The sequence below is a fragment of the Girardinichthys multiradiatus genome, chromosome 4 (genome assembly GCF_021462225.1).
Source record: "Girardinichthys multiradiatus isolate DD_20200921_A chromosome 4, DD_fGirMul_XY1, whole genome shotgun sequence".
In the NCBI taxonomy this organism is placed as follows: Eukaryota; Metazoa; Chordata; class Actinopteri; order Cyprinodontiformes; family Goodeidae; genus Girardinichthys; species Girardinichthys multiradiatus.
The window spans coordinates 6799570-6822476 of NC_061797.1; the positions used below are offsets into that span (position 1 = coordinate 6799570).

The 22907-nt window shown below is 39.2% G+C and overlaps 1 protein-coding gene across 1 annotated transcript in view; it reads right to left on the reverse strand.

Moving 5' to 3' along the window:
* Positions 1-22907, reverse strand: part of LOC124867304 (neural-cadherin-like) — a 260114-nt gene that overhangs the window by 169618 nt on the left and 67589 nt on the right. Inside the window, exons 13-14 of the mRNA XM_047363684.1 lie at positions 19942-20171; positions 3684-3961 (exon numbers count right to left, since the gene is read on the reverse strand). Coding sequence (XP_047219640.1) covers positions 3684-3961; positions 19942-20171 — 508 coding nt within the window. The remainder of the gene's footprint in view (positions 1-3683; positions 3962-19941; positions 20172-22907) is intronic.

Below are 22907 nucleotides of genomic sequence, written 5' to 3' on the forward strand. Positions count from 1 at the left end.
AAGGTTGAACTTCTTGAGTTGCCTCAGGAAGTACAGTCTCTGCTGGGCCTTCTTTCGAACAGTGTCTATGTGTGAAGACCATCTCAGGTCCTCAGAGATGGTGGTTCCTAGGAACCTGAAGTGGTCCACAGCTGACACAGTGTTGTTGAGGATGGTGAGGGGGGTGTATGGGGATGGTGTTCTCCGAAAGTCCACCACCATTTCCACAGTCTTGAGTGGGTTCAGTTCAAGGTAGTTCTGACCGCAACAGTGTACCAGCCGATGCACCTGCTGTCTGTATGCAGACTCATCACCGTCCTGGATCAGTGCAATGACAGTGGTGTTGTCTGCAAACTTAAGGAGTTTCACGGACGAGTCCGATGAGGTGCAGTCATTTGTGTACAGAGAGAAGAGGAGTGGGGATAGAACACACCCCTGGGGGGCACCAGTACTTATTGATCTGGATCGGGAGAAGATGCTCCCCAGTCTCACCTGCTGCTGTCGGTCTGTCAGGAAGCTGTTGATCCACTGACAGGTGGAGGCTGGGACGTTGAGCTGTGTGAGCTTCTGGTGGAGGATGTCTGGTATGATAGTGTTGAAGGCCGAGCTGAAGTCTACAAACAGGATCCTGGCGTATGTCCCTGGACGGTTGAGGTGTTGCAGGATGAAGTGTAGACCTAAGTTAACAGCATCATCTGCCGACCTGTTTGCTCGGTAAGCAAATTGCAGGGGGTCCAGCAGGGGGCCTGTGATGTCTTTCAGGTGCTTCAACACCAGCCGCTCAAAGGATTTCATGACCACAGACGTCAGGGCTACAGCCCTGTAGTCATTTAATCCTACGATGGTGGGCTTCTTGGGCACTGGGATGATGGTGGATCATTTTCTTCAAGATTCCTATGGAACTAATGCTTTTTTGACTTTTGTTCGTCAGAGGGTTTGGTTTTGTTAGTTTATTGCTTTTAAACCCTACAAACTGCAGCATTGCCTAGTTTCTTCAGCATAGGAACATTGTACTTGTTTACATCTGTGTTTTTGAGTGGCATAGAAGTACTTTTAGATTTGTTTACTTTTGACTTTAATAAGTAGTTTCAGAAGCAAAAATTTATTTCGGTTGTGATAACTTTTTTCCACTTGTAAAGGATTTTAATGGCAGGTAATTTTTGTACATATATATCTTGTACATATGATTTTTTTAAAAGTATTTATAAGGGTTGCACTGTCTCGCACTTAACAGATAATAACAGATAATAGATTTCTTAAGGCCAAATTCGAGTTTTGGATTTTTGTTATGTTTTCACTGTGAAATAAGTTGCGATTTGGCACCATTTCATAGTTTAAAAAACATTACATAACCATCAATGATATTTAGACCTCCCCCAAAATGTTTTTTCAAGTAGGGCCTATAAATTAATTCAATCCCAGGGGTCCTTGTCCTCCTAAAGGTTTTATTTTGTCACCCTTTTCATTATACATAGCATGCAAGTCTCGGTCTCTCTGTCTGGGACATATAACAAAGGGTTGTTGTAACTCATAACAACATAAAACATGTAATTTTGATTCTAACATCCTTAGACCACCACCAGGTGTTCTTTGGATTAAACACAGTATGCAGTTAACTGTCTCTTGCTGGTTCTTTGAAAAATAATGAAGCATGAATACAAACCCTCTGATAACACAACACGGACAAGTTTCTGAAATTACATTACTAAGAGATCAAAATTGGCCACATCTGAGACGAACTGAATGTAATAAGTAATTAGTTGATGGTAATGAATGTGCATTAGCAGCATCAGTAAAACTGGGCCTTGTTTTACTGCCACAAGTTCTCCGTAATAAACCATGGAGATATTCTACATTCTGAGACACTCTTATATGAATCTAGCCTTTCAAGATGCTGAATGACCCTGATGGCTGAGAGCTAGAGCTTTCAGTGATCTGCCGTTTCAGTCACAACATTAAATGTTTTGGAATTTTTTGTCTGCTCCTCATTCTGACCCCATAAAAGCTGCAGGATCAGCCAGGAGGCGTACAACCGTATTCATTTATTTACCATGCTTTTATCAAATTCCTAATTCTCTCAGTTTATTCATTCTAATGGCTTTTAGTGCTGTAGAAGGGAAAATGAAAGTGTGCAAACATCACTGGTAACAGCAGTGAAACGCGTCCAGAGCTGATAAGTAAAATAGTACAAAAACTCTGGATTTGTTGGCCTTTCTCTAAAGAGGAAATTGATCTCAGTAAAACCCTAACTTTATAAGAGTTTTTAATTCTTAATGAAAAATATGAAAATTTAACACACCACCCATTAAAAAATAATCTGTAAGTGTCCACACCTTTGACAGATACTATAATGCTGTATGTATCCATTGTGGGGGATGTGAAAAAAACATTGAGTCTGCTGCCTCTTTTGTTTTTTAGTCTATTCAATTTGTGTCGTTTATTCTGATGCACCTAAACAACTACAATTATTTTTAGGCGGTAACTCTGGCAAAACCAGGACACATCAGAATCTCTTAAAGTGACAGTTACCTACTAAGATGAACCCAATGCACCAGCATGGAAAGAAGCACAATTTGCAAATAACATCCCAAAGGGATGCAGTAATTTTTTTTCTTTTGTTGCTTCTGTTAAGTCACAAATCCTTCAAAAAAATACAACCATGAAAAGTTTGATCTATTATGCCATTTAATACATAAAATAACATATCAGAGATGGTCACTTGGGTTAGACTGATGGTCCAAGATCTGTATCTTACAACCAATCTTTATCTCAGAGGTAAAAGCAAGCTGGTATATAAGTAGCAGCTTTAACAAGTAATGTGCTGCAAGTGAATAACCAGTGACATTCACTGATCTGTGGACTATTAATGACTTTGGGTTGTTTCAGAAGAAAATTAGCTTTCAAAGACTGTTCTGACTTATCAAAATAAGAGCACCTTCTGTTCTGTTCATTCAGAAATTAAACATTGTCCCTTATTTGCTCAATGCACTGTATTTTATCTCATTATGTCATTTATAGCATACCTTGGAACATTTTACCTCTTAGTCTTGATAACAAAGGTTTAAAATGTAGATTTAGAACATAATTTCCTATTAATGCTAAAAATCTTCTGACTCAGAGTGAGGAAAGAAAAACTCCAGATCCTATGGTATATAGGGCAGTATATCGTGAAGGAGTGAACAGTACAATATAGGACTAAACAAGCATTGACAAAGTCGTAACAAATCTAAAAATAAAAAAGCACTTTGTTTGATTCTTTCACAATTTCAAAATTTGTGTTAGAGAAGCCCTGAACAGGGTCTGAAGAGTTTAATGGTGTTAAAACAGATTTATTTTTCTAAATTATTCTGTAACACAACCTAAAATATTATTGCCTCCTTTAACAAGTCACCAACATACAATGCAAGATGAACCCCCCCCTTTTCAACGGTCCTCACTGAGGACCACCTACAAGCTGACACATGAAAGGAATTAGCAAACTGCTGCAAGTTGTTAGTTTTTGGCCCATGCCTACACCATTGGGTGATTTATTCAATTATCAGATACAAAACCAATTCAGAGTTATTCTGTTCTTACAAGCAGACAGACCTCTATTAATCTAAGTTCATATTATTTACAGCCTTCATATCCATAAATCCCTTTTGATGATGGGTAAAAAACTTGAAAAGTGTGTGAGCTGTTCATAGTGATCCTTTTAAGCTCACCTGTAGCCATGCTGAGTGTCTACACACACCCCTCCATTGAAGCAAGGGCTCCTGGGATATGAGGCACAGGGCTGATGGGACTGCTCCCGTCCTGGGCAGGAGCACACAGCTTTGGACTCCATCATCACAGAAACCAGGCTCATTGTGCCACTGTCCACCACTGTGGGTGCGTCCCGTATATTCAAAACACTGGTGCAGCCTCCTGTGCCGGCGCACTCCGAGCCAGGACACTCGTCTGACCGGATCTGAAACACGCTGACCTGCAGGAAAGATTGGAGCTGAAAGGAGAAGAACAGAACAAATTACTAGCATGAGAACTGGCATCAGACTAATAAAATACTTTTTTAGAAGAGTTCCAGCAGCACTGACAGTACTCTGTTAAGTAAGAGCTGTGCAGGATATTTTTTTACTTTTTGACACTGACATGTTCTCTGGTTGTTATGACTGCAGGCAATGGAACTAGTTCTTGTTGTTTTGTACTTCTATTTTTCAGACTCACACAATAGGATGCGTTTTCCTGTGCACAGACACCAAGTACTAGCAGCATGATAACACAGAAACAGCAATCCCTCAGCAGCTGCCCACACACAAACACAGCCAACTGTGTTGGATCAGTGTACAAAGACAAAGCAGAAGCACTGCAGCCTGATAATGAACCCAGGTCTCTGCAGTGGTGAATGAGTGAATTAGGCTACTTCTTCTTGCTTGTTTTTCTTGTCAAATGTGAAAAAAAAAAAAAAAACATCCACCAGAATTAGAGCATACATTTAGGCCCCTGCAATCTTAAGAGTATGGCCAGTTTGCTCAAGATTGGCTTGGCCTGGATTGGCTTGGCATGCATTTCCACAGCTTTTATTCAGAATGATGAGTGCTGACAGTATTCCAAGAGAAAACTGCTTTGTACACTTTGGCTTTTTTGTTTTAAAAATGTTTCTTTCACTTGAAAATATCCATCTACAGTATAAAACGCATAAACAAAACACAGTTGTATATACTTTATTTAAGCTGTTTTCAGAAAACAGGCTGCAAATTCTAAATGCGGGTCTAAATAATAAAACCAGTGGAAAAACTTTGAGATGGAGATCTCTGATACATTCATGCTCTTTTGAAAAACCTTTAAAATAAAGGAGGTGTGTGGTGTTCAGTCTGTCTTACTGTGGTACAATTATCCTTTATGGTAGAAACACATGAACAGATGATGGGAACATCCCATCATGTGAAACATATGGGTTAAGCTGTCACACAGACTGGAAATCTGTCAAGTTAGAAAGAAAAATAAATGACTACAGCTCTGTTTTAACATCAGCAACGGTCAACATAACAGTTTTTTTGCAGTGCATTGTCATATTTCCTATAAGTGACAGTGTGAAATTGAAATAATGAAACCATCACTATAGATTCTCTGTAAGTTCTGTGTAGATGCCCATTACATACATACATGCTATTCTGTCACATGTATGTGTTTCAAATCATCAAACAAATTTTTATGTCAGTAAATAAAAACAATTTTAAAAAATATCAAACTGAACTTTGCCCCAAGTGAAAAAGTAATTTCCTCTTAAATGGTTGTTCCAAGTTTCACAGCAACAGCTGGTAATGAGTGCCTCACATTGCTGTGGAGGGATTTTATATTTAAAATTTAATTTTCTTACATTATCTGAAGCGTTGTGACAACGGGCCACAAACCTTTTACATAACACCATACACAGGCCATCACCAGGTCCTGTACACTAAGCAGTTCAGAGCAGAAAAAAAGGTCCCTGCAGTGGTTTTTCGGTCAATAGTCCAGAAAAGTGGACAAATGGTGTTCAGGCAGGGAGGAATTTATGACCCTCAAGGTTGGGAATGATAATGCTTTGGAAAGGAAAACTGACTGAAATTGAGTATGTGCTATATGTGGTGTGTGAAATAAGATGTCCTGTCCTTGGCTTGTAGAAGCAACACTACACGTGTACGCTTTCATTAAATTGTCATTAATGTGCTCATGGAGAGTGATAATGTCCAAAAAGACACATTTATTGTAAGGACAAACTGAAAATGAAAACAGGTCACTTCATGCTCAATGTTCTGGACTGAATGGACTTCATCAAGTGTGAAATGACTGCACAGGCCAACCGGACAGTAGAGCTCCCACACTTTCTCACTCAGCTGTGCTGAACCAGTGACTGATTGTGATAAAAACTGTTTATATAGGTCACAGTTTTTGCTGGCTGATGTTGTGTGTTAAACATGTAAGCGATATGCTCCATAACTGCTGTTTTACAGTGTTTTCCCCACTTTCAGCTTCCCTAAGTTTGATCTACCTACATCATTAATGTTTTTGCTGTAAAGGGAAATCAAAGCCGAATGCATTAAGTCACTGCTTTCTTTCAACTTCGATGTTGTGAAAGGAATGCGCAGCCAGACAAATTAATCTGCAGATGAAATAAGGTTGGATTAAACAAACCGAATCACTGATGAACAAATTGTCAATAAATATAAAGTCTCTAAAACTTCAGCTCTTCTTAATCTGTGTCACATTTCAGATAGATAATTCATTCTCAGTTTTTCATCAAAAGTGAGCTAACCTCATAAATTCAGTTTTTTTCTCAGTCATGCATCACCCAACCCTGCAGTAGACATAAATTTGTTGATATCAGCTCTATCGGTCAACAATAATAGCAGCACCTGGTTTAACATGGTAACTTTCAGCCAAGGATTCAGGGCTGAAAAAGCGGAATCTTACATTAAACCTCTGATGATGTGCAAAAACTAGCTGACAAGAAGAGATGAAATGATGAATTTACCAGTTTCCACGAAATCCTGCTATGTGGTACAGAATTATTTAAGTAGCTTAATTATCCAAAAAAGGTGCTACAAAACTGACATTAGGATAAGCAATCTCTGAAGGTTCTTATGTAATTCTTGGGCACCCTTGTCCAATGTCAGCTTTGCTAGATATAAACTTAGCCTAAAAAATAGGAATATTCATGATTGATTCATTATTTCTTTGGTGTTAAAATGGTTCTTAACATCTTCTAATGTTTTAGGATTTGACATGGACAAGGCCAACATACTCCCAAAAATGAGGCACCATTTAAAGGGAAATAAGCAGGGTTTCCATTTGTATAAGATTTATTGGCAAAAAACAATGTTACAACAAATAAATAAATGACAAACACCTGTTCTTTGTGGCAAGTATAGTTTCCGTTTGGTTTGTAATATCCTCCTGAACACCCAGGCCTAATCAGAACTAATTGAAAATATCCTAATCTTCTAGGTTTCACAGATATACCACAGCAATTTTGGTGCAAATTCTTATACTTTACAAGGATAATTTGGATTTTGTGAGGTGATGTTCTAAAGAGAGGTTACGGGCAGTGACAAAACATACTGTATATACAAGGATATTTGTTTTTTTCTAATAGGCAGTGGAAACAGTTTGAGTGATAAACAGTTGTCTTAAAATCTTTTAAAATTCCATTTTGCAGAATATGTTCCACTTGAAACTTTATTTGAGATAGAAAACAGAGGGAGATGGTCTTCAGTGTTAAAAACTGTAGATCTAAGTAACGTCTGTGTAAAGGTTTACAAATTAACATTTGGTTTAACCTCTCAAACACTTGAAATTAGACTTGCTTTAAGCTGAGAGAAGGCAGCTGCTATTCTATCAACGCCACACTGATTATACCTACAGTGGCTTTCAGATGTATTGATATGTGCTGAATCATGTCAAAACCCCAGACATTAAAAGGCATGTGTGTGTACGTGTGTGTGTGTTTAAAAAACAGCCTCATAATTGCATTGTTCCTTTGAATATTTTTCCAATTCATTTAGAAGTTTCCACTCTCTTCTATCCTGCCCTCTGGACAGAATTAATATACGGTATAAGGATGAACATTGGTCTCCAAGTGCCATTAGGTTTTATATTTTTTGAGAATCAAAGTCCAGAGCGGTTTTGTTAAAAGTCAGGTGAAAAAAGATTTGGAATACCCTGAGAGCTATAGCTACTGCAAGTAGAAATAGAGGGGCAGACTGAATCGAGGAATCAAGGCTTCTTTTTTATATGAATCTACTTCTGAGCCATTACTGGAGAATTGAGAACATCAATAATAAACATTGCTTCATCTTCTGCACTCCTTTCCTTCATTCCATTCCATCCTCTTCTTCTCCACCAACCCCCTCTGTCCTCCCAGCTCCTGTTCATCCTCTCTCTCGCCACGCTTCACATCTCATTCTGATCAATGTCTTCTCCAGAGAACGTGGCTGAATTCAGATGAAATGCTCTGTGCTCTCCTCACAAATCACACCTGAAAAGTCTATACCCCTGTGCTCACACATCTTTCTCTTTCTCAGTCTGTGCTTGTCTCTCATGCCACTCTCTTTCTGAAATTTTATCCATGCACTTTTTTCCTACATTTCCACTCTTTCTGTCATCATTGAAGATAGCTGTATGAAGCGGGAGGTTACCCAGAGGAGAAGCTGAAAGGCTAAGGGCTGAATATGGTTATTCACATGAACTGACCAGTACAATCATAACTGGCTTTGACCCCCCCCCCCCACCTAACAGACATGCAAATCCAAATAGAGCCTTGCTCATCATCCTTTCCCAGGGCACCAGCTCCAGCTCTCTGGGCTGTGGAATGCAGACAGTTCAACCTCAGTGAATACCTTCCTGAAGGCGCAGAGTAGCAGAAGTTTCTACCATTCCTCAGACCGCTGAAACAAGAAATTAAATCTGACAGACCTCAATTTGAACACACTTGGGTTTTATCATTCATTAATGATAAAAAAGTTTGTATAATTTATTAACTTTTTTGTCTTAACCAACCCTGCAATGGCTTGTTTGTTGTCCTAACATATTTGGGCATATGGATGTTTGAAATAAATTTTAAAGTCAATTTTACTGTGAAAATTTCAACAATTCTGCAAAATGTGGTAAAAAATGCAATTATTACAAAGGAAAATCTCCACATTTGATCCCATTTAAAATGGCTAAAAATCACATACAAGCCATATCAATGAAAGTGTGGATGATTATAACGTGCTTACTCAGTATTTTGAAGGCTAGCCCTGTTTAAACCTCAGGGCAAACCTCAGAGCTGTCTGAGGTCTTCAGAAAAGACGCTCAAAAGCTCTAGCACCCCATGAGTCTGGTAAGGGATCCAAAAGAACTTCAAAAGTTAGCCATTCCACTCTATGGATAATAGTCCACAAGTGGAGAACATTTAAAACAACTTCTAGCATGTCTAGGTCTGGAAGTCTAAGCAAGTACAACCTGAAAGGAGAGCACACGATTGAAGAAGGCCCCAAAATGTCATCATAGGACATAAAGCAGGGTCCTGCCACTGTTGATGTGAAAGTATACGGCTGTCCAATCAGAAAGAGATAGCACATATTTAAATTTCATGGGATTTGTACAAGGAGGAAACTTTTGCTCTTTAAGAAGAACAGAACCAGACTAATGTTTGCTAGAATGTAGAGACAGGGAGAATGTAGACATAAACAAAGACTTCTAGAATAATGTTCTTCAGGTGCATATTTCTAAAATAATTATATATTCATAAACGTTTTGGACAACAGAGCAGAGGACATGTTTAGCATGTATTTGATGCATCCCAGTAATAGAAGTTCATACCAGCTGTGAAATATAGACGTTTGTAGCAGAAGGACTTGGCCACTTCCCTATCATAGAATCTGAATTCTGCTATGTATCAGAGGGAGCTTTAGAAAAATGTGAGACAATCTATAATAAGATGAAAGTTTAAGCAGAACTAGACCCGGAAACATTGTGACCCAAAACATACTGAAAACATCTAAAAAGATGACTGAGAATTAAGAAATACAAAATCCTGGACCAAGTCAAAGCATCAGAGATGCTGTGGGATGACTTCCTAATTATCAAACAGTGCAGAAAATTTCAGTTTATCATAGAAATTGGTTAAAAAGTTTTTCTATCTAAGGAAACCCAGCAGATTGCATCAAGTCAGTGACTTGCAGCATTCCCTCCTCCTGGATGAGCATGTAGAGACAGTGGACAGTCACTGGTGTTGACTTTACAGCAATCCCTCATACTGAGCAGGCATGTAGCGACAGTGGAGAGGAAAACTGCCTTTTAACAGGACGAAACCTCCAGCAGAACCAGAACCAGGTTCAGTGTAAGAGGCCATCTGCCACGACTGACCGGGTGTTTAACAGAACAGAGCACAGACACAAAAAAGAACACAGAAGCACTGATTCAGGAGTACCTTCTATGAGAAAGAGAAGTAAAACTTTAAAGGCAGTAGTAGCTCCTTAGGTGGCTTCATCTAGGAGAGAAAGGCAGCTAGGTAGATAAACTGAACCAGTTTTCAAGTCTAGAGTATGAAAGAGAGCACATACAGTTAGTCACAGTAGAAGCTCAGCCAGCAGCTATGTCTAGGAGAGACAGGGTTAACACTGAAAGACAGGGGCAAGTGTATTTTCTATATAAGGTGAGCATTATGTTGTAAAACCCCTCAATCATCTCAGCATTGAAAGTGAGGAGTGTGACAAGCCTTTCTTAGACCTATGTCAGAGAGTGGTAGATGGCTACAAGAATCCTCCTACTGAAAATATTTCAGCCAAGTAGAGCAAGACTAGCTATTAGTGGGTAGGGTGTCCTAACTTTTCCTCAGTTTGAATACATATTTTTATTGACATCTTTTCTTAATGAATAAAAGATGGTCAATTTTTTTTGTGTTTACCTGTGATTACATCACTTTTTTTCCAAAAGCTAAAAAATAGGATTAGACATCAATATGTGAACATAATTTATTAGGGTGTTCTAATTGTTATACAGACCAGAGACCAGACCAGAAGGCTTTGCAGAGGACAGTAAGGGGAGCTGAAAAGGACATCTGAGTGTCTTCACCTATGGTATCCCCACTGTCAAAAACTCCTCACAGCCTTTCTATGAAAGTTTGGACCATAATGCAAATTGTGCAGCCTTGTGGTTCTGCATAAAGCAAAACCACAAGGTTGCAACATAGTTTTCTGCCTCACGCTCTGAAAATGCTGAACTGCCTATTTGATTGTGGCAGTTATCGTGTATATGTGTTATCTATTTTGTATTTTAAATACTTGTTTTACCTACTTATTCATTTTCGTACATAAATCTGCTATAATGATCTCAGAGAATCAAAACCTAATGTTGTTGTAGACTTGTATATACTATTACATATTCCAAAATAAATACATAAAAACATTGATTAACAATTAAATTACTATATAATAGTTATTTTACACCCATTTATTTATAATAGTTAGATGTAATATAGGAATTTATATTTATCTCCTTTCCTCAGTTGGCCCAGTATAGTAATAGACTACAGTGGGCAAAATCAAGTCTTCCTCACCATGGTCTCAAAACAGAAATGGACTGAACTTATATAGCGCCTTTCCAGTCATACAGACCGCTCAAAGTGCTTTACACTAGAGCCACATTCACCCAATCGCACTCACTAATGCTCACACATTCCTACACCGATACGCAGATCGGTAGGCAACTTGAGGTTAAGTGCCTTGCCCAGGGGCACATCGACATACAGCAGGAGAAAGCTGGAATCAAACCCACAACCTTCTGATTGCAAGATGACTACTCTTCCTATTGAGCCACAGTCAAACTAGGCTTTGGTGATTTGTGAACGCTGTCAGTCACTGATGGAGTGAAAAACAACATCTGAAAATGTTCAATGAAAGTAGCTGCTAGAACCAACATTAAAGCTATCGCTTTAGAAAGAAGCGATAGCTTTAATGTGTCTCTGTTTGGGGGGTGGAGGCAGGAAGGTATAAACAAGAAGAGAAATGAATCGTTCACAATGTGGTCAGCTTCACACCCAGTCACAACTCTGAGCTGACACAGTGATGGGCAAATTAAATATCCAGCTCAATAGGCCAGAGTGGTAAAAATGCCATGGACAGCACACTGCGGTGAATGAACGCAACGAGTTGAGGCGTTATGTTAATTTCTCAAATTAGGCAAAGATTATTATCATAGATTAAACAGTATTATACAATGTAGTATGTTGGGATCTCAAACAGAACATTTGCAACAGTGTTACTGGGGACACTGAAGCAGAGGAGGACTGAAATGTTGTAACTTGTTTTCCTCAAGACAAAATACTGATCAGGACAAAAGAAAATATTACAATCTTACTAATTTAAAGATTAGTTGAGCAGATATTTTATTTCCTATTCAACCCTGTACAACAACACACTTCAGGCCTCGAGAAACTCCGCCCACTCTGATCAGGAGGCTGCATCACTGAGCAGCTACAGGTCCTTCTCAAAAAATTAGCATATTGTGATAAAGTTCATTATTTTCCATAATGTCATGATGAAAATTTAACATTCATATATTTTAGATTCATTGCACACTAACTGAAATATTTCAGGTCTTTTATTGTCTTAATACGGATGATTTTGGCATACAGCTCATGAAAACCCAAAATTCCTATCTCACAAAATTAGCATATCATTAAAAGGGTCTCTAAACGAGCTATGAACCTAATCATCTGAATCAACGAGTTAACTCTAAACACCTGCAAAAGATTCCTGAGGCCTTTAAAACTCCCAGCCTGGTTCATCACTCAAAACCCCAATCATGGGTAAGACTGCCGACCTGACTGCTGTCCAGAAGGCCACTATTGACACCCTCAAGCAAGAGGGTAAGACACAGAAAGAAATTTCTGAACGAATAGGCTGTTCCCAGAGTGCTGTATCAAGGCACCTCAGTGGGAAGTCTGTGGGAAGGAAAAGGTGTGGCAGAAAACGCTGCACAACGAGAAGAGGTGACCGGACCCTGAGGAATATTGTGGAGAAGGGCCGATTCCAGACCTTGGGGGACCTGCGGAAGCAGTGGACTGAGTCTGGAGTAGAAACATCCAGAGCCACCGTGCACAGGCGTGTTCAGGAAATGGGCTACAGGTGCCGCATTCCCCAGACCTGGGCTACAGAGAAGCAGCACTGGACTGTTGCTCAGTGGTCCAAAGTACTTTTTTCGGATGAAAGAAAATTCTGCATGTCATTCGGAAACCAAGGTGCCAGAGTCTGGAGGAAGACTGGGGAGAAGGAAATGCCAAAATGCCAGAAGTCCAGTGTCAAGTACCCACAGTCAGTGATGGTCTGGGGTGCCGTGTCAGCTGCTGGTGTTGGTCCACTGTGTTTTATCAAGGGCAGGGTCAATGCAGCTAGCTATCAGGAGATTTTGGAGCACTTCATGCTTCCATCTGCTGAAAAGCTTTATGGAGATGAAGATTTCGTTTTTCAGCACGACCTGGCACCTGCTCACAGTGCCAAAACCACTGGTAAATGGTTTACTGACCATGGTATCACTGTGCTCAATTGGCCTGCCAACTCTCCTGACCTGAACCCCATAGAGAATCTGTGGGATATTGTGAAAAGAACGTTGAGAGACTCAAGACCCAACACTCTGGATGAGCTAAAGGCCGCTATCGAAGCATCCTGGGCCTCCATAAGACCTCAGCAGTGCCACAGGCTGATTGCCTCCATGCCACGCTGCATTGAAGCAGTCATTTCTGCAAAAGGATTCCCGACCAAGTATTGAGTGCATAACTGTACATGATTATTTGAAGGTTGACGTTTTTTGTATTAAAAACACTTTTCTTTTATTGGTCGGATGAAATATGCTAATTTTGTGAGATAGGAATTTTGGGTTTTCATGAGCTGTATGCCAAAATCATCCGTATTAAGACAATAAAAGACCTGAAATATTTCAGTTAGTGTGCAATGAATCTAAAATATATGAATGTTAAATTTTCATCATTACATCATAGAAAATAATGAACTTTATCACAATATGCTAATATTTTGAGAAGGACCTGTACTGGCTTCAGATCACCACGTAAGGATGTTACATTACTGAACACCGAACTCAAACAGGTTAAGAGAAACAAATATGTAAAAATGAGACGCACTGGTTTTCTAAAGGCTTCCATGATCTTACGAGACATTATCTCTGCACCAATAGGTTTATGCCAACAAACACTAGCTTTGAAAAGCTGTTCTTTTAGAAAAATAAAACATAGCTGATTTGTCCGTAAACCTTAGCGGGTATTCATGGGCACAACAACTTGTTGGCATTTTGACTTTTTACTTTCACCTTTCTGATTTTCTATGAGATTTACACTTGAATATAGCAGTGGGGCTCTTCTGCCAACCTGAGGGAGTCTGAAGAGTGAAGCTGGTGCTAAAGACCCAACGCTGCAATGGATTCATTCTTAAGTAAAATAGTAGTTTTACTTATTTTTGCCTTACCCGTCTTTCTATGAACCATTAAATATATACCACAGATATTTATGTGGAGTGTTTAAATAATAACATGTATCCAAATTAATTGAATACTTCAAAAGCTACGTTTGAAATCACCAATCAAGGTCAGGTTTATATGGTGTCTTTTATCTGCACAATCCATTTGATGTCAATGTTAATAGCTCTCAGTGCACTTTAGGATGTATGTGAGCACAGTAACCATAAGTTCAGCCTGCTGGAGAAAAGCCTTAGCACAGAAGAATGTCCTGACAGCTGCAGACATCTGATCACACCTTCTAAGCTGCAGAAAGTTTGGCGGATGCAGACTCTACGTGGTTTGCAGCAGATCTGGGTCATTCAGACAGGTTAAAATGGTCTCAGACGAACCCTTGGGGAGAATTACCTGCTGCTGCCGGGCTGAAAGAGTTGTTCTCGCTGTGCTGCCATTCTAAGATGGGAATGCACATTCAATGCCAGCACTGACCATTGTGCACTTTTGTACTCTTGCAGCTTTATACTTCAAAAGCTGTTTTCTTCACTTTTCAGTAGTGCACTAACACACATCAAGGTAGAATCTGGATTTTATAAATTTTTCTTCCCATTTAAAAAATCCAGCGGCTCTAAGTGGTCATTCTCAATCCGGTGAAAAGCCAGCACAATCCTGTTTATATCATCATCTTGTTTACATATTCCCTTACAGTCATTCGGAACTATAGGTTAATACATCTGATTATCCTTCCCACTGGAAAGAAAAGTCAGAGAAAATATGAATATTCTGTATGGAGAATGAATGAAGCCAAAGGCTACACGTTTCACATTGTGTGTATTACCTGCATAATAATGAGACAAACTAAGAGACAAAAATAAGATAAAAAAATCTATTACTAAGCTCTCATGTAACTAGTATGTTGTTTTCTTGTCCTGTTAAAAAATAAAATAACACCATCGGGACAAATTATTGTTTTATGATACAATTTAGATGTTTAAAAAACAGCCTTTTATCATTCCATGGGTTTTAGCTTGACCTGTGACTCTAATGCACTCCATAAGTATAACTGGTTTTTTTTAACAAAAAATAAATGTGTTTCATTGACATATGACTCAGTCTTTCTGATCTTTGATGCAGAAAGAAAGCCTAAAAATAACATACAAAAAAATGCAGAAAATAACTGGTGTGAAGTTCAGATGTTTGTGCTGCTAGGGCTGCAGCTGTGCAGCTTGTGTGGACCTCAGCTGAGTTGTAGATCTTGGTCAAATGCTAAATGCCTCATGTAAATGAATTCTGGATCCCACATTTAAAATGACTTTGGATTTACTGGCTTAGTTGGTTTATTAGCCTAACAAATGAATAGTTACTCAGTAGAGATCAAGCACCACAGGAGCATTATTTTGTTGATGGTGACAGAAAATATGGACATTTTCTGAAGACAACAGGAGCCCAGAACTTTTATCCAACGTGCATGTGGAGTGGCTTAGGTAAGTGGTGAGGACATGTTAGGCATTTTGTGAGTGGAACTGGCTGGAGTCCAGAGGTATTGCCAGAATTCTGTAGTAAATGTTGAATATGGTAGGATATATCTGCCGTGTGCTGAGCTGTGTAGTGGCCCATGTGGTGTAGGCCCACATCTGATGAATGAATGTCAGTTTTCATGTGACAAGTTCATTTGAGCTCACAGACATGAGATAATCCATCCCAGTTGTAAGCTATTTATTATAGTTCTTTAAATGTCATGATGTTGAAACTGTAAAAGGAAATTTGAATATCAAAGTTTATATAAAAATTGGTCTGACACATAAGTTGAACCTTAACTCCAACTTTCAAATTCCTGAGTTGTTGCTTTTTTAAATTGTGGTTTCTGTCTTCTGCATAAAGTGTTATTAAATGTGATTTATCACACAGCTCTCATTCAGTGGTACATGTGGAGCAAATGCATCCCCATAAATAATTTTTTTTCTTCAATTTATTCATTTAATTAACAAACCAACAAAATAAAGAAAAAAATGCTCCATGTTGCTTTACAGTAACCCCGAATCATTTAAAATGGACTGACTTCTAGTTTATATAGAAAAATAAAAACATAAATATGTTTAAAATAAATAGAAATATAATAAAATAATAAGAGAAAAAAGAACAAAAAAGGAAAAAAAGAATAATTAAAAAATTTAAAATAAAACTAAATGAATGCAAAAAAAATATAATTTAGGGATTTATCTGAAGCACAAAAATTACTGGATATACCACTGGACAACGTTTCCAAGCAACCAAGGGGACCAGTCAAAACAAACAATGGATGCATTAAACTTAAAACAGATCATAAAGTCTACATAAAATAGTAACACACTGTAAGAGTTTATGCTTATTACTTATCAAATACTTAGCAAAAATTATAATTAAAAATCATAGTTTAGAAGAAGTAAATTCTAACCAAAAATCATTTCTTACAAATAAAGATCAGAGATACACACTGGTGGTGTGATTATTGGGCTCAACACACCTATTACCATTAGTTAAATATCATTAATAATTATTAATTAAAACCATGCCAAATGTTACTGTGTTATCAACCTTTTCACCGAATGGTGGAGTTCTAACCTTCTCTTGACAGATAATCACTCCTACACAAAACAAACACAAAAGCTGTCTCTTTATACCAAACTATTCTGGTCCAACAACGTTCTCCTAACTAAGCATGCACTATTCTACAAAAAGGCGTACACTAATAATCAAAGTATATGTGTTGGAGGGTAGAAGAAGATCAAACCAGCAGTTTAGGGACAAATGAGAATAACACAACAATTTGGATTAACTTGGAAACATGATTAAAAACCACTAAACTGTGAAGCCTTTCTCCGTGTGTGTTTCTGGACCGCAACTATCAGCTGGTAGAACGAAAGGGCCACGCCCCTTAGCCACTAGCAGCATATAGCCCCAAATCTTGAACAAAGGGTCACAAAACTCAATGGTGGGAGCTCAGTGGAAAAACCCCAAGGCTAATAAAATGACGGAACGAACAAAGGAGTGGCAGGCCAAGAGGTCCAGACTGCAGTCTGTTTCGAATAAAAAACTTCCAAAGTTCAGCTTTAACTCCTGGCTGATTGGCAATCAGCAGGACGAATGCATCCAACTTGACCACAACCGCTTGTTGCGCTTCCACAGTTATTCAAACAGTAAATCAAAACAGTCCAGCATAAACACTTCAGTCAATATTGCATGCAACAAGTTAATGCCTTGGATTGACTAATGGTGATTCTAAATCACCTTCAACTATCCCTCACCCTGCCCAGACCTCTAAATACACCTATCCGATTTGAACAAAATTACTTTGACATTGATTTCTTCTCTTCACTGGCTTGAGGATGGGTTGTAGATCTGAAGAAAAATGGGGGACACCAGAGTGTCGCACGTCTGTGATCAACTCAAAAATGGTAAACTTCTCATCCATCCAAAACAGGGAAAATATGAGAAACTGTTGCAGTCCACTAAAAAACAAGGGGAAAGTCATCTCCTTGGAAACAAAACCCATGTGGGTTTTCCCCTGCGCCTGGGTTGCATCTAACGGTCTTTGATCGGGGAATATGAATCGTCTGATCTTCTTGTATCCGACAGATTTCCAGCTTTCAAGCTATTCCGGCAATGGCCAGTGTGGAAGAAAGGTAAACCAGTCTGAGAGCTTCTATTTCTCCAGAAACTGCCCCCTTATGTCGTAACTATGATTTGGAAATGGTGGCTAAAAGTTCCTCAGCTTTTTATAAGCTCTGATGACGTCAGAGCTCAGACACCCTTCGCCGCGGCGCATGTCTAGCTGCGCAGCCCAGTCGTCCTTCCGACCAAAGTGGATGACCCAACAGAACTAATATGTTGTATTTAGAAAATGATGGGTATAGAAATCAGTAATAGTACCAAACATTGTTGCAACTTATGTTGACCACAGATATTTATTTTGGCCATGAACTGAGTACAATATTACCCTGTCTAAAGCACAACACATCATTTTACAATCCACCCAACCGAGAGGCCTGAGACGATATGAATTCTTTGTGAGAAATCCACAGCTGCCAAAACAGAGCATTATTGTCACCTGTCAAGCTTTTTCTTTTCTAATGTCTGCCAAAGGCTTTGATGACTCGATATACACATTTTTTTGCCCTGGTACACTCACACACACAACATAAGGGACACACAAACCTAAAGGAAATACCATGTCATAGGCAGCATGTTATTAGTTTAGGCAAAATGGGGTCTTGACCTTTGTCAATTATGGTAAAAGACAGACACTGACACTTGAAGGCGCTGGGGATTTAACTACCAACCTTAATGTGAGGTTCTCTCCTGCTTCAAATCCTCCATCATCATTCCAGTACCCAATAAACCCACCATCACAGGATTAAATGACTACAGGCCTGTCGCCCTGATTTCTGTGGTCATGAAATCTTTTGAGCGACTGGTGCTGAAGCACCTGAAGGACATCACAGGCCCCCTGCTGGACCCCTGCAGTTTGCCTACTGGGCAAATGGGTTGGCAGAAGTCAACTTGGGATTATTCTTCATCCTGCAATACCTCAACCACCCAGGGATGTACGCCAGGCTCCTGTTTGTGTACATCAGCTCGGCCTTCAACAACATCAGCCCAGACATCTTCCACCAGAAGCTCACCCAGCTCACCTGTCAGTGGATCACCAGCTTCCTGAGGTGAGGCTGGGGAGCATCTTCTCCCGCACAAGATAAATAAGCACCAGCACCCCCCAGGGGTGTCTTCGCTCCCCAGTCCTCTTGTCCCTGTACACAAATGACTGCATTTGTGTACAGCGGACCCGTCTGTGAAACTCCTGAAGTTTGCAGATGACACCACTGTTATTGGACTGCTCCAGGACGGTGATGAGTCTGCATACAGACAGGAGGTGGATCGGCTGGTACCCCGGTGTGATCAGAACCACCTGGAACTTAACCCACTCAACACTATGGAGATGATGGTGGACTTTCGGAGAACACCACCCCCACATACCCCCCTCACCATCCTCAACAACACTGTGTCTGCTGTGGGCCACTTCCAGTTCCTTGGAACTAACATTTCTCAATACCTGAGATGGTCTTCACACATAGACACTGTTCGAAAGAAGGCCCAGCAGAGACTGTACTTCCTGAGGCAACTCAAGAAGTTCAACCTTCCACGGGAGCTGCTGGTCATCTTCTACACTGCCATTATTCAGTCTGTCCTGTCTTCATCCATCTCAGTGTGGTTTGGCTCATCCACAAAACAGGACAGGTCCAGACTGCAACGAATAATCAGGACTGCAGAGAGAATAATCAGGGCTGACCTTCCCTCCATCCAGGACATATACAGGTCTAGGGTCAGGAAAAGGGCAGCTAAAATCTCTGCCGACCCCACACACCCTGCACATAAACTGTTTAGGCTTTTACCTTCAGGTCGGTGCTACTAAGCACTGTCTGCTAAAACCAGCCGCCACAGAGACAGTTTCTTCTCCCAGGCTGTTTCTCTGATGAACACTTGACAGTGAGTTTCAGAACAACACCATGCATACTTGGACTGATCTCACATTATATTTTGTTGTAAAATATATTATAAAAATAAATAAATAAAAATCTTTACTGAGTGCAAAGTGTCCCGGAGCATTCCTTGTTTGTGTGCACAAGCTTGGCAATAAAGTTGATTCTGATTATAGTTGTAAGACAAGCACTTTATGAGCTGAACATTAGCATTGTGGAGGTACAACTACTGCTCCCAACAAAAGCCAGCTCAAACAGAGAGCACAACCCTGCTTTTAAGGCTCAGTCAGACCCACACCTACAAGTGGAAAGTGCACTTACTCTGTGCAGTTGACTAGATTATGTGAGAGCCACTCAGGAGGGAGCGCTGTCAGTCCAGTAAGAGCAAAGACCAAAACAAAACAATCAAGATGACAAGACTTTATTGTGTTTACCAGGAGTGTCAGTATGGATGAAAAGCTACAGGACATATAAAGTGACCTACCTTTTGTTTGTGGGCTGCTAGATAACCATGCATTTTTTCAGGCTGGAGAAAGGACAGGCCACCGTTCACAGCAAAGCGAACGTCAAGCATTCGCTCCTTCACATCCATTAGGCTGAAGATGTTAACTTCATCAGGTGGAACAGAGAGCATCTCAGACAAGAAGTCCACCAACAGCTCGTAACGGCTCCGCTGCTTTCCTCTAAGTTCCATGAACTCCTTTGCAGTGATGTCTGAGGAACGCATATACAAAACGGGAGGGAAAAATTATTATTGTATGCTATAGAGGGTACAGATGTTTGCAAATGTATTTTGTACAACTACAAACATCAACAAGCATTAGTGGCATCCATTCCCCCAAATTGGCTGGGTGGTGATTTGAGATGAATTCATGACCAAAGTCTACAGGGGGTAAACTTCTCCCCACCTTTATCCTTGACCTGTCTGATATGTTCCTTGGTCTTCATGAAGCTGTTTGTTCACTAATGTTCTCTAACAAACCCCTGAGACCACAAACAGAACAGATGGATTAATACTAAGATTAAATTAGGCAAAGAGGAACAGTCAGTCAGTCATTTTCTACCGCTTATTCCATAGTGGGTCGCGGGGCAAAGAGGAACACTATTTACTAATTACATTATTTTCTGAAAGCAGTTGGCTGCCTTGAATTATATCAAGATGTACAACGGTTTGAATACATGTGCATACCAAACCTTTTAGATTTATATTTGTAAAAAGAAAACAGGGATTTTTTTCTCTTCCACTTCACAAGTATTCTTTATTTGATGTTGCCCTATTACAGGAAATCCCAATAAAATGCACTGGAGTTAATAGTCCTAATTTGCCAATATATGAAAAAGTTTAAAACATAATGATATGATAAAGGCACTGTAGAGGGTAGAGGATTTTTCCTCTTCTCACATTTTATTAGAAAGAAACAAACCGAACATGCTTTAGATTTATTAAGTCATACCTGTTATGGAACAGGAGTTTAGCATACTTGTTTAAATTTACTGGCAATTTCAAGACCAATTGACAACTGCAAAGAGTAAATTACCAATGCATGGGAATATTCCATAAAAATCCACCTATACAATAGGCCAGAAATGATGCAAAAGTAAAGTAAAAAATCTATAATTCCTTATATTGACCAGAAAATAATCTCTTCCCTTCCTTTTCCACCACATCTGCCAGATTACAATGATGCCACAAGTTCTCTTAAAGACATGGGAAAAAAAAACATACGTTTTGCATTGTTTGTATGTACATCGTTAGAGTAAGATTCTGTCCAAAATATTTCTTGTCATGATTATGTTATTATTAGTGTCTTCCAACAGGGCAATGATCCCATACACAGATCATAACTGGTTTTAGAATTAATAAATCAGGTTAAAACGGTGCTTCCAGAGTGGTCTTTCCAATGCCTCACCTTAAACTCTAATAAAAGATAGTGGGCTATGTTTAATAGTGGTGCCAATGTCAGGAAACCAACTACTTCAAAATAACTTTATAAATTTAACCAAGACGAATAGTCATTTATCTTTCTGCAATATACTCTATAGTATGTTATTGAGGTGTAGTTTGCATGTATAGCTATTAATTATTTGAGTTCCACTTCGAATACATTACTAGGTCCAAAATTTATATTCACACCCAAGATGAACATCTCGCCAGGACCCAAGGTTCCGCATGGTCTGATTCAAAACTTCATTGTTTCTCAGATTCAAATGTCCACAATTTTGTTTGTTTCCAGAAATTTCTCGACATTTAGTAGTTGGAATATTTTATCTGCATGTTCCACATTTGATGAGGCAATCCTAAAGTTGACTTTCATTTTGGATTAATAAAGGGTGGTTTCACTTATTTTGGATTTTGTTGTTGGAGCATTTGAAGTTAATTCGGTGAGCTCTACAGGAAAATCTAAAAGACTTGGACTCATCAGATTATTGAATTTGATAGATTATCTGGATTATGATGAAGATGTAATTTAAAAAAAAGTTTAAAAGAGACATACCTATTGAGTTTTTGCTTTACTATTTTATTTATTTGTGTTTTGTGATGAGTAGGAGCCCTTCCAGCCATAAAGACTAGGAAAACATCACAAAATGTGATGATATATGAAAATACTAGTAAAAACCTGCAAAATACTGGCCGGCAATTCCAGGTAGGGTCTGACTGTTGTAATGCCAATACAGATTTATCTATTGATTATTAGGAAGGGTGCAAATAACATGCATTTTCTAAATTAATATGTCAATAAAACTGCTAAATTACTGACATCCTTTTTACATTGTTTTTACAATCGTTTGAGATATCCCTGTCACATTGTTCAATCAGAAACCAGCTTGTTGGTTGAATGAAAAAAATCTAAAATCTTAAGGGAGAGAGATGGGCATGTCAAGTCTTAGATATATATTTTTTAAAAAGCAGACTAAATACCCAATTGTTGTTCCATATCTCACAAATGTTGGTGTTTATTCTCTAGCAGTGGGATCAGGTGTGTAGTAAATGAAAATGAGGATGACAGGATGATTAGGTCAGCAAGTGAAAGGAGGGAGACAGAGGCTGAACATCAGGAGACATGACTGGAAGCTCAGAACAGGCTCAGTGGATACAGCGAGAGGGATTGAGGCAAATGTCAGCTCCCATCAGTTGGTCCATTGGGAGAAACAAGGACATGGGCAGACAGTCAGGAAGGCTGGGGGAGGGATTGTAACTCCTAATACAGAATGTCAGTCTTTGCACCTGGCTTTGATCCAACCTCACAACACACTCCTGCTTTCTCCTTCCCAGAGGCTTGTTTGAGCTGGTGTACAGACTCTCTCCTGCCTGTGGGTTTAGCATTTACACAAGCAGGTGGGGGAAAAAAAGAAATAAATATCCTGTTCATTGTTGTATACTGTTGTGAGAAGTAGAATGATTAAACCACGGCGAGGCTCAGAAAGTTTTATTAATTAAAAAAAAAGAAA